The sequence below is a fragment of the Phoxinus phoxinus genome (assembly GCF_949152265.1).
Source record: "Phoxinus phoxinus genome assembly, chromosome: 8".
In the NCBI taxonomy this organism is placed as follows: domain Eukaryota; kingdom Metazoa; phylum Chordata; class Actinopteri; order Cypriniformes; family Leuciscidae; genus Phoxinus; species Phoxinus phoxinus.
The window spans coordinates 140,783-155,782 of NC_136883.1; the positions used below are offsets into that span (position 1 = coordinate 140,783).

At 52.7% G+C, this 15,000-nt stretch overlaps 1 protein-coding gene across 2 annotated transcripts in view; it reads right to left on the minus strand.

Annotated features, from left to right (window-relative positions):
* Window positions 1-15,000, minus strand: part of ddb1 (damage-specific DNA binding protein 1) — a 43,959-nt gene that overhangs the window by 11,949 nt on the left and 17,010 nt on the right. For both annotated transcript variants that reach the window (XM_079621447.1, XM_079621448.1), the window contains exons 8-14: window positions 12,646-12,729; window positions 12,412-12,528; window positions 12,050-12,152; window positions 4,773-4,848; window positions 4,561-4,669; window positions 4,309-4,487; window positions 2,472-2,635 (exon numbers count right to left, since the gene is read on the minus strand). In XM_079621447.1, coding sequence (XP_079477573.1) covers window positions 2,472-2,635; window positions 4,309-4,487; window positions 4,561-4,669; window positions 4,773-4,848; window positions 12,050-12,152; window positions 12,412-12,528; window positions 12,646-12,729 — 832 coding nt within the window. The remainder of the gene's footprint in view (window positions 1-2,471; window positions 2,636-4,308; window positions 4,488-4,560; window positions 4,670-4,772; window positions 4,849-12,049; window positions 12,153-12,411; window positions 12,529-12,645; window positions 12,730-15,000) is intronic.

Genomic DNA, 15,000 nt, shown 5'->3' on the forward strand with positions numbered 1-15,000 from the left:
ACTCTCACACTCACACTCACTCTCACACTCACACTCACACTCTCGCACTCACACTCTCGCACTCACTCTCGCACTCACTCTCGCACTCACTCTCGCACTCACTCTCGCACTCACTCTCGCACTCACTCTCGCACTCACTCTCGCACTCACTCTCGCACTCACTCTCGCACTCACTCTCGCACTCACTCTCGCACTCACTCTCGCACTCACTCTCGCACTCACTCTCGCACTCGCTCTCGCACTCGCTCTCGCACTCGCTCTCGCACTCGCTCTCGCACTCGCTCTCGCACTCGCTCTCGCACTCGCTCTCGCTCTCGCACTCGCTCTCGCACTCGCACTCGCTCTCGCACTCGCTCTCGCACTCGCTCTCGCTCTCGCTCTCGCTCTCGCACTCGCTCTCGCTCTCGCTCTCGCTCTCGCACTCGCTCTCGCTCTCGCACTCGCTCTCGCACTCGCTCTCGCTCTCGCACTCGCTCTCGCACTCGCTCTCGCACTCGCTCTCGCACTCGCTCTCGCACTCGCTCTCGCACTCGCTCTCGCACTCACTCTCGCACTCACTCTCGCACTCACTCTCGCACTCACTCTCGCACTCACTCTCGCACTCACTCTCGCACTCACTCTCGCACTCACTCTCGCACTCACTCTCGCACTCACTCTCGCACTCACTCTCGCACTCACTCTCGCACTCACTCTCGCACTCACTCTCGCACTCACTCTCGCACTCACTCTCGCACTCACTCTCGCACTCACTCTCGCACTCACTCTCGCACTCACTCTCGCACTCACTCTCGCACTCACTCTCGCACTCACTCTCGCACTCACTCTCGCACTCACTCTCGCACTCACTCTCGCACTCACTCTCGCACTCACTCTCGCACTCACTCTCGCACTCACTCTCGCACTCACTCTCGCACTCACTCTCGCACTCACTCTCGCACTCACTCTCGCACTCACTCTCGCACTCACTCTCGCACTCACTCTCGCACTCACTCTCGCACTCACTCTCGCACTCACTCTCGCACTCACTCTCGCACTCACTCTCGCACTCACTCTCGCACTCACTCTCGCACTCACTCTCGCACTCACTCTCGCACTCACTCTCGCACTCACTCTCGCACTCACTCTCGCACTCACTCTCGCTCTCACTCTCGCTCTCACACTCTCACACTCTCACACTCTCACACTCACACTCACACTCTCACACTCACACTCTCACACTCACACTCACACTCTCACACTCTCACACTCTCACACTCACACTCACACTCTCACACTCACACTCTCGCACTCACTCTCGCACTCACTCTCGCACTCACTCTCGCACTCACTCTCGCACTCACTCTCGCACTCACTCTCGCACTCACTCTCGCACTCACTCTCGCACTCACTCTCGCTCTCGCACTCGCTCTCGCACTCGCTCTCGCACTCGCTCTCGCACTCGCTCTCGCTCTCGCACTCGCTCTCGCACTCGCTCTCGCACTCGCTCTCGCACTCGCTCTCGCACTCGCTCTCGCACTCGCTCTCGCACTCACTCTCGCACTCACTCTCGCACTCACTCTCGCACTCACTCTCGCACTCACTCTCGCACTCACTCTCGCACTCACTCTCGCACTCACTCTCGCACTCACTCTCGCACTCACTCTCGCACTCACTCTCGCACTCACTCTCGCACTCACTCTCGCACTCACTCTCGCACTCACTCTCGCACTCACTCTCGCACTCACTCTCGCACTCACTCTCGCACTCACTCTCGCACTCACTCTCGCACTCACTCTCGCACTCACTCTCGCACTCACTCTCGCACTCACTCTCGCACTCACTCTCGCACTCACTCTCGCACTCACTCTCGCACTCACTCTCGCACTCACTCTCGCACTCACTCTCGCACTCACTCTCGCACTCACTCTCGCACTCACTCTCGCACTCACTCTCGCACTCACTCTCGCACTCACTCTCGCACTCACTCTCGCACTCACTCTCGCACTCACTCTCGCACTCACTCTCGCACTCACTCTCGCACTCACTCTCGCACTCACTCTCGCACTCACTCTCTCACTCTCGCACTCACTCTCGCACTCACTCTCGCACTCACTCTCACACTCACTCTCGCACTCACTCTCACACTCACTCTCACACTCACTCTCACACTCACTCTCACACTCACTCTCACACTCACACTCACTCTCACACTCACTCTCACACTCACTCTCACACTCACTCTCACACTCACTCTCACACTCACTCTCACACTCACTCTCACACTCACTCTCACACTCACTCTCACACTCACTCTCACACTCACTCTCACACTCACTCTCACACTCACTCTCACACTCACTCTCACACTCACACTCACACTCACACTCACTCTCACACTCACTCTCACACTCACTCTCACTCTTCTCTCACTCACACTCACTCTCACACTCTCACTCACACTCTCACTCACACTCACTCTCACACTCACACACCTCCGCCCAGCATCTCTTTGTGCAGTGGGCTGAAGCAGGGCAGTTTCAGCAGGCGGGCCGAGATGTCGGTCCAGAGTCCCACGGCACAGATGCTGGATTCTCCTGCGCTCTCGCCCAGAGGAGTGATGTCCAGACACGCCACCTCGTGCTCCATCTCCGTGGAGCTGCAGAACACACACACACACACACACACACACACTTTACTACAGCCGGCATGATCATAGCAGAGGACTGGGTTTAATCAGAGACCGTCTACGGAGAGCCTTGGCACTCCCTATTCAGCCCCATTGTATTGATTTTGGTTGCAGTTCCATTAGAATTCCACTGGGGGTGATCGCGAGCGAGTGCAGACTGAATGGGAGTCAATGGGGCTATACGGCTAAATGTGTCTCTTTCACCCGATTGCCGTTGAGAAATCTCAGATTTTATTGTAGGCTTTGCAAGTTCAACATGGGTTATAGGTCGAAAGTTGAATGAACCAGTACTTATGTCCTTTCGATTTCTTACAGGTGGGGCCGTTGTTGGCCGGAACATGCTAGCATTCTGCTAATAACATATATGTGATGTGACGTCATCACATTTTTGAACGCTTTTTTAGAGCAGATAAGTAACTTAAAAATGCAATTTTCAGCTGAGTGTATTATCTTAGCCCCCCCCTTTCGAATACAACATTTAAATTACTAGACAAAAAATTATATCCTGAGAAAAGTGGGTTTTGAGGGGTATTTTGCCATAGACCATTCATTCTGCACTCGCTCGCGAGCGCCCCCGCATGGATAGAGACGTGTTACTGCAACCAATCCAGAACCCGGAAGCAAGCAGAGAGTGCCAATTCTCTTCCTATTAGACATTCTCTGGTTTAATTACACAACAGGACGTTAGATTGGCTGAGCTCAAGAGTTCTGATCATCTGCTGGTTCACCATCACTACACCCGCAGCTGCTTTTTATTGTTATTTTGAATTACCATTGTGTATGAAATGTGCTATATAAATAAAACTTGCTTATAAGTTAGAGACGGATGTATGTGAGTGTACGTGTGTGTAAGTGTGTGTGTGTGTTAGTGTGTGTGTTAGAGTGTGTGTTCACCTGATCTGCTTGAGTTCTCCGGTGAGGATCTGCAGGTGATACAGCACTCGCCCCACCTGTGTTAAGTGTGTGTGTGTGTGTGTTAGTGTGTGTGTGTGTGTGTGTGTTAGTGTGTGTGTGTGTGTTAGTGTGTGTGTGTGTTAGTACCTGATCTGCTTGAGTTCTCCGGTGAGGATCTGCAGGTGATACAGCACTCGCCCCACAGCGAGCACCACCTGTGTGTTAGGGTGTGTGTGTGTGTGTGTGTGTGTTAGTGTGTGTGTGTTAGTGTGTGTGTTAGAGTGTGTGTGTGTGTGTGTGTTAGAGTGTGTGTGTGTTAGTACCTGATCTGCTTGAGTTCTCCGGTGAGGATCTGCAGGTGATACAGCACTCGCCCCACAGCGAGCACCACCTGTGTGTTAGTGTGTGTGTGTGTGTGTGTTAGTGTGTGTGTGTGTGTGTTAGTGTGTGTGTTAGAGTGTGTGTGTGTTAGTGTGTGTGTGTGTGTGTGTGTGTGTGTGTTAGAGTGTGTGTTAGTGTGTGTGTGTGTTCACCTGATCTGCTTGAGTTCTCCGGTGAGGATCTGCAGGTGATACAGCACTCACCCCACAGCGAGCACCACCTGTGTGTTAGTGTGTGTGTGTGTGTGTGTGTTAGTGTGTGTGTGTGTGTGTTAGTGTGTGTGTGTGTGTGTGTTAGAGTGTGTGTGTGTGTTAGAGTGTGTGTGTGTGTGTGTGTTAGAGTGTGTGTGTGTGTGTGTGTGTGTTCACCTGATCTGCTTGAGTTCTCCGGTGAGGATCTGCAGGTGATACAGCACTCGCCCCACAGCGAGCACCACCTGTGTGTTATTACACGACGCCACGCTTATGTTCCTGCCCTGCGGCTCCTTCCACTCGCTCGCCAGAGCCTTGCTGTCCTGAGTGACCAGGCGCACGGAGCCCGACGTGATCTAAACACACACACGTGTCAACAGGGCTTCGAACGCCACCCCTATCCTGTGCTTCAGGTGTGTGTAAGCGCACCTGGATGAGCTGCTGATGCGCTACATTCCCACAGAAGAACGTCTGTTGATTATCCACAAACCCCGGCAGCTCCGTCTCCTCCACCTCCTCTCCGCTGAGCATCAGCACCCTGACACACGCACACACACACACACACACACACACGCGCACACGCGACAGTGATGAGCATGCGAGGTGTAGTTCAGCTCTGGACTGAAGTAAACTCAACTCACCTGGTCTGACCGACGAAAGACAGAACCAGCATGTCATCAGTGTTTCTGCTCGACTCTGAGCGCAGCGGCCACAGTCCTGACACACACACACACACACACACACACACACACTGTTACTCTGCCAGTCCTGACAAACACACACACAGCCATCAAGTGTTAGACAGTACTCTAGGTTATTACGTGTGGAAGTTTGTCCAATAATTAGAATCTCTGTTTTTTCTGAATTTAGTAGTAGGAAATTACTAGTCATCCAGTTTTTTATATCCGCTATGCATTCCGTTAATTTTGTGAATTGGTAGGTTTCGTTAGGTTTTGAAGAAATATACAGCTGAGTATCGTATACTGTTCATAAAGTCATTACTGCTGTTCTGCTTGGAAACGTCTGTGCTTGAAGCTTTATTTTCCGTTAGTTTAGCCACTGGTTCAAATACCTAGGGTTTTGTTTATTTTTTTCTAATAGGGTTGAAAAATAAACAGATCTAGCAGTTTTTAAGGCCTCTCTGTATGCAATCGAGCTCTCCTTCTCCTGCGAAATACCTCTAGTTTTGTTTTCTTCCAGTTGTGCTCCATTTTTCTGGCTGCTCTCTTAAAGGAACACTCCACCGGTTTTTGAAATAGGGCTTATTCACCGTCTTTCCTACATTTAGATAGGTGGGCAAATGCAGTTTTGTCTCAGTGCGTGCATTGTTTTAGTTTGGCAGGGTCGCCGCTAGCTTAGCTTAGCATAATGAATAGAATCCTTTGTTGCCAGCTAGCATGTCCGGAGTAAAAGTGATTAAAAAAAACAAACAACCTAATTACTTCTTGTGGCCTGCGTATTCACAACGAGTACAAATAGCGATGCAGATTAAGACTAGGCGATTTCATAGGCAGATATTGACTTGGGACTATATTAGGGCGAAGCACAGGCGAAGCACTGCTACTGGGCGCAGAGATATCACGCAGCACCTGAAATCGCACAACTTCCGTCAACAACATACCGGCGTGAATAGTAGCTGGATATTTTTCCTACAGTAGACAGAGTGAATGGCGATGAACATGGCTGATTTTGTGAGAGACGAAGAGGGTGACTTCTCAGACAGTCGAGATCCAGAACCATACCTCTATGAGCCAGAGTTTCCAGAAGAGGAGCGCGTGCTTTGGAAATAGAACGACAGGAGGAGGAGGTTGCCTGTGCTGTGGCGAGTGGGACAAGGTACTGCCATCGATGACCAGGCTAACGTGTCAGATCAAGATGAGCGTGCCCAGAGTTGTGTCACAGCTACCGAGGATTTCTCTGCGTTGATCTATCCCGCAGTCCTCGACTTTTTCCCCCGGTGCGATAAAGTAAACTGAAAAAAACGCCCCACGCCGAATGGACCCAATGGACAGCTGTCCACAGAGTAAGTGATTATTTTCAATTACCATGTTTGCTGTAACTTCTCAAAATAAACACAATCCAAAAGCGAAGATGCTGGGTGCAGGTCACGCCGGTATGTTGACGGATTTCAGGTGCTGCGTGATATCTCTGCGCCCAGTAGCAGTGCTTCGCCCTAATATAGTCCCAAGTCAATATCTGCCTAGGAAATCGCCTAGTCTTAATCTGCATCGCTATTTGTACTTTGTGAATACGCAGGCCACAAGTAATTAGGTGTTTTTTTTAGTTTTTTTTAATCACTTTTACTCAGGACATGCTAGCTGGCAACAAAGGATTCCATTCATTATGCTAAGCTAAGCTAGCGGCGACCATGCCAAACTAAAACAATGCATGCACTGAGACAAAAATGCATTTGCCCACCTATCTAAATGTAGGAAAGACGGTGAATAAGCCCTATTTCAAAAACCGGTGGAGTGTTCCTTTAAGGGCCTGAGTGTGCTCGTTGTACCACAGCGTTGGACTATTTTCTTTAAGCGCAACGGAGCAACTGTGTCTAACGTGCTGGAAAAGAGAGAGTTAAAAGTTTGTGTCTTAGTGACGCGAGACAGCTAGCAGACGGTCGGTTTAACCAGTCTGTCTGCTTCCTGACCTGAGCCCCAGTTTGTCATGTTTGAGCTCTAAGACTATGTGCCATATTACTAGAGGGAAGAGCAGCACCATCCCAGGAGGGATGAATACCATCCCGTTTTAAGCTCAAAACTCACTTTCAGACAGCAGCGAGTGTTTGAAATAACTTCTGTTTGTGATCCGATATGGATTCTGATCACCGTATAAAGCAGAAATATTTCTATGAAATGCAATAGAGTCTAGACTATGTGTGGTAACCATTACCATAGTAAAAATGGTAAATACGATGCTTGAAGAAATCATAAAAGCTATTACAATTGTGTTTTTATTTTATCTGTCAGTGCATCTCATCTCTTTATACCGGACTGTCTGATATCCATATCTAGCTCCGCATATGTCATAAAATAAAGCAACTTTTGGAGAGCTTCCTCTGTTTCTCTGACTGAAAATATAGCTTTCGGGGGAGAGTGCTAGAGCTTCTTAGGTTGTATTTTTGGTGGAAAATTTGTAGAAATTATCATTCTTTCTAAATGTTATGTAAACAGGGTCCTGACTACAAATAAAAAGAAAACGACATGGTTGAATTAAGTACGTGTATCCTCTCTCTTTTGTGAAATAACCGTAAACCACTTTATTTCTGTGTGACTAATGTGCAATCCTGACAAATTAATTCATTATGATCCATGCATCACTTATTATTGTAAACCTGTGGTAAAACATTGATGCTTGGGTTTTAAATCTTGAAGTAAACAACAAAGGAAACCAAGGAACGATCCAAGGAAGGAAACCAAGATGGCGGCGCGCAGCAGTGCAGCGGCTTCTCTAGCTCCTGGTGTTACTGAGATTACTATTAGCACGATTACAGCGATAAAGTTTAGTAGGACTGAGCTCTTGGAACTGAATGACAACTGGCTTGTTCCGTTTATGCTCAAAACGATGTTAGGTAGACTCAGTTGTTGAGGACAGTGGCATGGAGGAATAGACTACTCCATGACAGGGGAAAAGGCGGCGGTGTACAAGGAAACAGAAGAGGGGAAAAAGAGCGGGGCTGCTTGCTAAGTTAAAGAAGACCAGCAGACCGGCCATTCCATCACTCTTGTCCAATGTTTGAGCGTTGGATAACAATATGGACTTACTAAGACTGAGACTGTGCCAGAGGGAGATGAGGAATTGCTGTGTCTTTGTATTGACAGAGACCTGGCTTCATAGCAACATCCCGGACTCCGTCTGCCAGCTTGAGGGGAGAGTTCTTTCTGACCGAAATCAGCTGTCGGGGAAAACAAGGGGAGGCGGACTCTGCATCTATGTAAACGAAGGTTGGTGCACAACTGTTCTGTGGCTGATAGTCACTGCTCTGAAGCAGTTGAATACCTGATTATCAAATGCCGGCCGCACTACCGCCTACGCTAATTTACAGCCGTGTTCATAGCTGCTGTTTATGTCCCTCCACTAGCTAATGCAGCCCTCAAGGAACTGCATGGCATGATCAGCTCCATGCAAAACAAACACCCGGAGGCCCTGTGTGTTGTTGCAGGGGACTTTAACCATGTTCACCTGCAAGACATACTCCCCATATTCCACCAGCACGTCACCATCGCCACTAGAGGGGAAAATACACTCGAGTACCAGCTGTCAGATGTCATGACGGATATTTTCAACATCTCACTCTCCCAGGCCACAGTACCAACGTGCTTTGAGACGTCTACCATCGTCCCAGTGCCAAAGCCGCCACAGTGTCCTGTCTAAATGACTACCGCCCGATTGCGCTCACACCAATAGCAATGAAGTGCTTTTAGAGGCTGGTTATGTCACACATAAAAAAATTCCATCGACATAACAGCTTACCAACACCAGTATGCCTACAGGAGGAACCGCTCGATGGCTGATGCCATCGCTGCTGTGGTCCACAAGGCCCTCACACACCTGGAGAACAAGGAATCCTACATGAGGCTACTCTTCTTGGATTTTAGTTCTGCATTTAACACAATCTTCAGGTCTTCAATCTTAGGTCTAGCTCCATCACTCTGCAACTGGATTTTGGACTTCTTGACCAACAGACCTCAGTCTGTAAGAGTTAATAACATTACGTCATCCTCAACACTGGCTCCCCACAGGGCTGCGTCCTCAGTCTGCTGCTCTACACACTGCTCACGCATGACTGCAGAGCTCACTATGGCAGCAACCTCATAGTGAAGTTCGCAGACGACACTGCAGTGGTTGGGCTCATCACCAAAGGGAATGAGTTAGCATACAGGCAGGAGGATGGACTAGAGCTGTGGTGCAAGGAGAACAACCTCATCCTGAACACGAACAAGACCAAGGAGATGATTGTGGATTTTCACAAGAAGGGTACGGGCACTGCCAATGACCATCTGGATGATGCAGAGGAGGAGTGGGAGAAGGTCATGTGGTCTGATGAGACAAAAATAGAGCTTCTTGGTTTAAACTCCACTCGCCGTGTCTGGAGGAAGAAGGAGGATGAGTACAACCCCAAGAACACCATCCCAACCGTGAAGCCTGGAGGTGGACATCATTCTCTGGGGATGCTCTTCTGCACAGGGTACCGGACGACTGCACCGTACTGAGGGGAGGATGGACGGGGCCGTGTATCGCCAGATCTGGGCCAACAACCTCCTTCCCTCAGTAAGAGCACTCAAGACAGGTCGATGGGTCTCCCAGCAGGACAACGACCCGAAACACAGCCAGGGCAACTGAGGAGTGGCTCCGTAAGAAGCATCTCGAGGTCCTGGAGTGGCCTAGCCAGTGTCCAGACCTGAACCCAATAGAAGATCTGTGGAGGAGCTGAGAGTCCGTATTGCCCAGCGACAGCCCGAAACCTGGAGGATCTGGAGAAGGTGTGTGTGGAGGAGTGGGCCAGAAGGTGTGTGTGGAGGAGTGGGCCAGAAGGTGTGTGTGGAGGAGTGGGCCAGAAGGTGTGTGTGGAGGAGTGGGCCAGAAGGTGTGTGTGGAGGAGTGGGCCAGAAGGTGTGTGTGGAGGTGTGGGCCAGAAGGTGTGTGTGGAGGAGTGGGCCAGAAGGTGTGTGTGGAGGAGTGGGCCAGAAGGTGTGTGTGGAGGAGTGGGCCAGAAGGTGTGTGTGGAGGAGTGGGCCAGAAGGTGTGTGTGGAGGTGTGGGCCAGAAGGTGTGTGTGGAGGAGTGGGCCAGAAGGTGTGTGTGGAGGAGTGGGCCAGAAGGTGTGTGTGGAGGTGTGGGCCAGAAGGTGTGTGTGGAGGAGTGGGCCAGAAGGTGTGTGTGGAGGAGTGGGCCAGAAGGTGTGTGTGGAGGTGTGGGCCAGAAGGTGTGTGTGGAGGAGTGGGCCAGAAGGTGTGTGTGGAGGAGTGGGCCAGAAGGTGTGTGTGGAGGAGTGGGCCAGAAGGTGTGTGTGGAGGAGTGGGCCAGAAGGTGTGTGTGGAGGAGTGGGCCAGAAGGTGTGTGTGGAGGAGTGGGCCAGAAGGTGTGTGTGGAGGTGTGGGCCAGAAGGTGTGTGTGGAGGAGTGGGCCAGAAGGTGTGTGTGGAGGTGTGGGCCAGAAGGTGTGTGTGGAGGAGTGGGCCAGAAGGTGTGTGTGGAGGAGTGGGCCAGAAGGTGTATGTGGAGGATCTGGAGAAGGTGTGTGTGGAGGAGTGGGCCAGAAGGTGTGTGTGGAGGTGTGGGCCAGAAGGTGTGTGTGGAGGAGTGGGCCAGAAGGTGTGTGTGGAGGAGTGGGCCAGAAGGTGTGTGTGGAGGATCTGGAGAAGGTGTGTGTGGAGGAGTGGGCCAGAAGGTGTGTGTGGAGGAGTGGGCCAGAAGGTGTGTGTGGAGGAGTGGGCCAGAAGGTGTGTGTGGAGGAGTGGGCCAGAAGGTGTGTGTGGAGGAGTGGGCCAGAAGGTGTGTGTGGAGGATCTGGAGAAGGTGTGTGTGGAGGAGTGGGCCAGAAGGTGTGTGTGGAGGAGTGGGCCAGAAGGTGTGTGTGGAGGATCTGGAGAAGGTGTGTGTGGAGGAGTGGGCCAGAAGGTGTGTGTGGAGGATCTGGAGAAGGTGTGTGTGGAGGAGTGGGCCAGAAGGTGTGTGTGGAGGAGTGGGCCAGAAGGTGTGTGTGGAGGAGTGGGCCAGAAGGTGTGTGTGGAGGTGTGGGCCAGAAGGTGTGTGTGGAGGTGTGGGCCAGAAGGTGTGTGTGGAGGAGTGGGCCAGAAGGTGTGTGTGGAGGAGTGGGCCAGAAGGTGTGTGTGGAGGAGTGGGCCAGAAGGTGTGTGTGGAGGAGTGGGCCAGAAGGTGTGTGTGGAGGAGTGGGCCAGAAGGTGTGTGTGGAGGAGTGGGCCAGAAGGTGTGTGTGGAGGAGTGGGCCAGAAGGTGTGTGTGGAGGAGTGGGCCAGAAGGTGTGTGTGGAGGAGTGGGCCAGAAGGTGTGTGTGGAGGAGTGGGCCAGAAGGTGTGTGTGGAGGAGTGGGCCAGAAGGTGTGTGTGGAGGAGTGGGCCAGAAGGTGTGTGTGGAGGAGTGGGCCAGAAGGTGTGTGTGGAGGAGTGGGCCAGAAGGTGTGTGTGGAGGAGTGGGCCAGAAGGTGTGTGTGGAGGAGTGGGCCAGAAGGTGTGTGTGGAGGAGTGGGCCAGAAGGTGTGTGTGGAGGAGTGGGCCAGAAGGTGTGTGTGGAGGAGTGGGCCAGAAGGTGTGTGTGGAGGAGTGGGCCAGAAGGTGTGTGTGGAGGAGTGGGCCAGAAGGTGTGTGTGGAGGAGTGGGCCAGAAGGTGTGTGTGGAGGAGTGGGCCAGAAGGTGTGTGTGGAGGAGTGGGCCAGAAGGTGTGTGTGGAGGAGTGGGCCAGAAGGTGTGTGTGGAGGATCTGGAGAAGGTGTGTGTGGAGGAGTGGGCCAGAAGGTGTGTGTGGAGGAGAAGGTGTGTGTGGAGGAGTGGGCCAGAAGGTGTGTGTGGAGGATCTGGAGAAGGTGTGTGTGGAGGAGTGGGCCAGAAGGTGTGTGTGGAGGAGTGGGCCAGAATCCCCAGTGTGTGCAGACCTGCTCCAGAACTGCAGGACACGCATGATCTCTGTAACTGCAAACACAGGTTTCTCTACCAGATATTAAGTTGTGCTTTACTGATGTATCAAATACTTCGCGCTAATTAATTACTTAAAAATCATACGTGATTTTCTGGATTTTTGTTTTAGATTCCGTCTCTCACAGTTGAAGAGTTCCTATGATAAACAGAGTACTTCTACATGCTTTGTAAGTGGGAAAACCTGCAAAATCAGCGGTGTATCAAACACTTGCTCTCCACTGCACTGTGACTCTGTATATTAGCAGGAGATCGACAGCAAAGATCTGACCTTTGATCCCCGGCAGGTCGATACTGGCGTGCTCATGGATCCCGATACCGTTACGAATAATCCTCAGAGAGCCTTCCTTAAACGCTCCGGAGCACGTCACCAGCTGCAGGAACACACACACACACACACACACTTGATTTGGTGGAATGCATCGATGCGTCGCGCTGTCTATATTCCCCAATGTTGGCAGCATCAGTCATCATGACAGCGGGAGCACCGAACGACATGATCACACGGTCAGATCTTCAGATGATCCTCTTCAGCCTCACAGAGATGGGAGCCGTGAAACCCGTCCATCACAACTCCATGTTTTATATGATGATGATGATGATGATGATGATGATGTGGTGTGATGTGCTCACCTGACCCTGGCCTTGCCTCTCCAGGTCCACCACACACATGTCCACTATCGGGCCCAGGTTAGTGAAGGTCTCCATCACTGCCACATACGAACCCTGGTCGTTACTGTCCACATTCAGCTGCACACACACACACACACACACACACACACACACACACACACACACACACACACACACGGTCTTAGAGAACACGCCATTATCACAGAACAATAACTCATCTGCCAGATCACCGACCTTCACTAGCTGAGAATCTCCCAGTCTGGATCCCACGAACACCACACCGTTATCCAGATACGTCAGGCACTCCGCGATCGAGGTCTAGAACACACACACACACACACACGTGCTGAAGAAGGTTCTGTCACGCGTGTATCTGCACACACACACACGGATCGCAGGTGATCGTACGGATCAGCTGACCCACGGTTCGGCACGCATGCGATTCGCTGCTGAATTTAGCCACCATAGAGTGAGAGTTTATCATTTGGACGTGTTTTGTCTTCAAATTTACACATTCAAACAATTAAACGCAGAAGAAGAGGCGAAAATCGGGACTCGCACATTTTCTGTGAGAGAGAGAGAGAGTGTGTGTATGTTTATGTGTGCGTGTGTGAGTGAGTGTGTGTGTGTGTTCGTGAGTGAGTGAGTGTGTGTCACTGATCTATATAATGACTGGATAGCTCATGACGTTCTAAACTGCCACCAGGCAGTGAAGCCACTCGGAAGTGTTCGAGCGGCCATCTTACGGTCCCTACCAGCAGAGGCTCCGACAGCCGCTATACAGAGATCGGTCGCTCCGACAGCCGCTATACAGAGATCGGTCGCACCGACGGCCGCTATACAGAGATCGGTCGCTCCGACGGCCGCTATACAGAGATCGGCAGCTCCGACGGCCGCTATACAGAGATCGGCAGCTCCGACGGCCGCTATACAGAGATCGGTCGCACCGACGGCCGCTATACAGAGATCGGCAGCTCCGACGGCCGCTATACAGAGATCGGCAGCTCCGACGGCCGCTATACAGAGATCGGTCGCACCGACGGCCGCTATACAGAGATCGGCAGCTCCGACGGCCGCTATACAGAGATCGGTCGCACCGACGGCCGCTATACAGAGATCGGCAGCTCCGACGGCCGCTATACAGAGATCGGCAGCTCCGACGGCCGCTATACAGAGATCGGTCGCACCGACGGCCGCTATACAGAGATCGGCAGCTCCGACGGCCGCTATACAGAGATCGGCAGCTCCGACGGCCGCTATACAGAGATCGGTCGCACCGACGGCCGCTATACAGAGATCGGCAGCTCCGACGGCCGCTATACAGAGATCGGCAGCTCCGACGGCCGCTATACAGAGATCGGTCGCACCGACGGCCGCTATACAGAGATCGGTCGCTCCGACGGCCACTATACAGAGATCGGCAGCTCCGACGGCCGCTATACAGAGATCGGCAGCTCCGACGGCCGCTATACAGAGATCGGCAGCTCCGACGGCCGCTATACAGAGATCGGCAGCTCCGACGGCCGCTATACAGAGATCGGCAGCTCCGACGGCCGCTATACAGAGATCGGCAGCTCCGACGGCCGCTATACAGAGATCGGTCGCACCGACGGCCGCTATACAGAGATCGGCAGCACCGACGGCCGCTATACAGAGATCGGCAGCTCCGACGGCCGCTATACAGAGATCGGTCGCTCCGACGGCCGCTATACAGAGATCGGCAGCTCCGACGGCCGCTATACAGAGATCGGTCGCACCGACGGCCGCTATACAGAGATCGGTTGCACCGACGGCCGCTATACAGAGATCGGTCGCACCGACGGCCGCTATACAGAGATCGGTCGCTCCGACGGCCACTATACAGAGATCGGCAGCTCCGACGGCCGCTATACAGAGATCGGCAGCTCCGACGGCCGCTATACAGAGATCGGCAGCTCCGACGGCAGCTATACAGAGATCGGCAGCTCCGACGGCCGCTATACAGAGATCGGCAGCTCCGACGGCCGCTATACAGAGATCGGCTGCTCCGACGGCCGCTATACAGAGATCGGCAGCACCGACGGCCGCTATACATTTACATTACATTTACATTTATTCATTTAGCAGACGCTTTTATCCAAAGATCGGCAGCTCCGACGGCAGCTATACAGAGATCGGCAGCTCCGACGGCCGCTATACAGAGATCGGCAGCACCGACGGCCGCTATACAGAGATCGGCAGCACCGACGGCCGCTATACAGAGATCGGCAGCACCGACGGCCGCTATACAGAGATCGGTCGCACCGACGGCCGCTATACAGAGATCGGTCGCACCGACGGCCGCTATACAGAGATCGGTTGCACTGACGGCCGCTATACAGAGATCGGTCGCTCCGACGGCCGCTATACAGAGATCGGCAGCTCCGACGGCCGCTATACAGAGATCGGTCGCACCGACGGCCGCTATTCAGAGATCGGTTGCACCGACGGCCGCTATACAGAGATCGGCAGCACCGACGGCCGCTATACAGAGATCGGCAGCACCGACGGCCGCTATACAGAGATCGGCAGCACCGACGGCCGTTATACAGAGATCGGCAGCTCCGACGG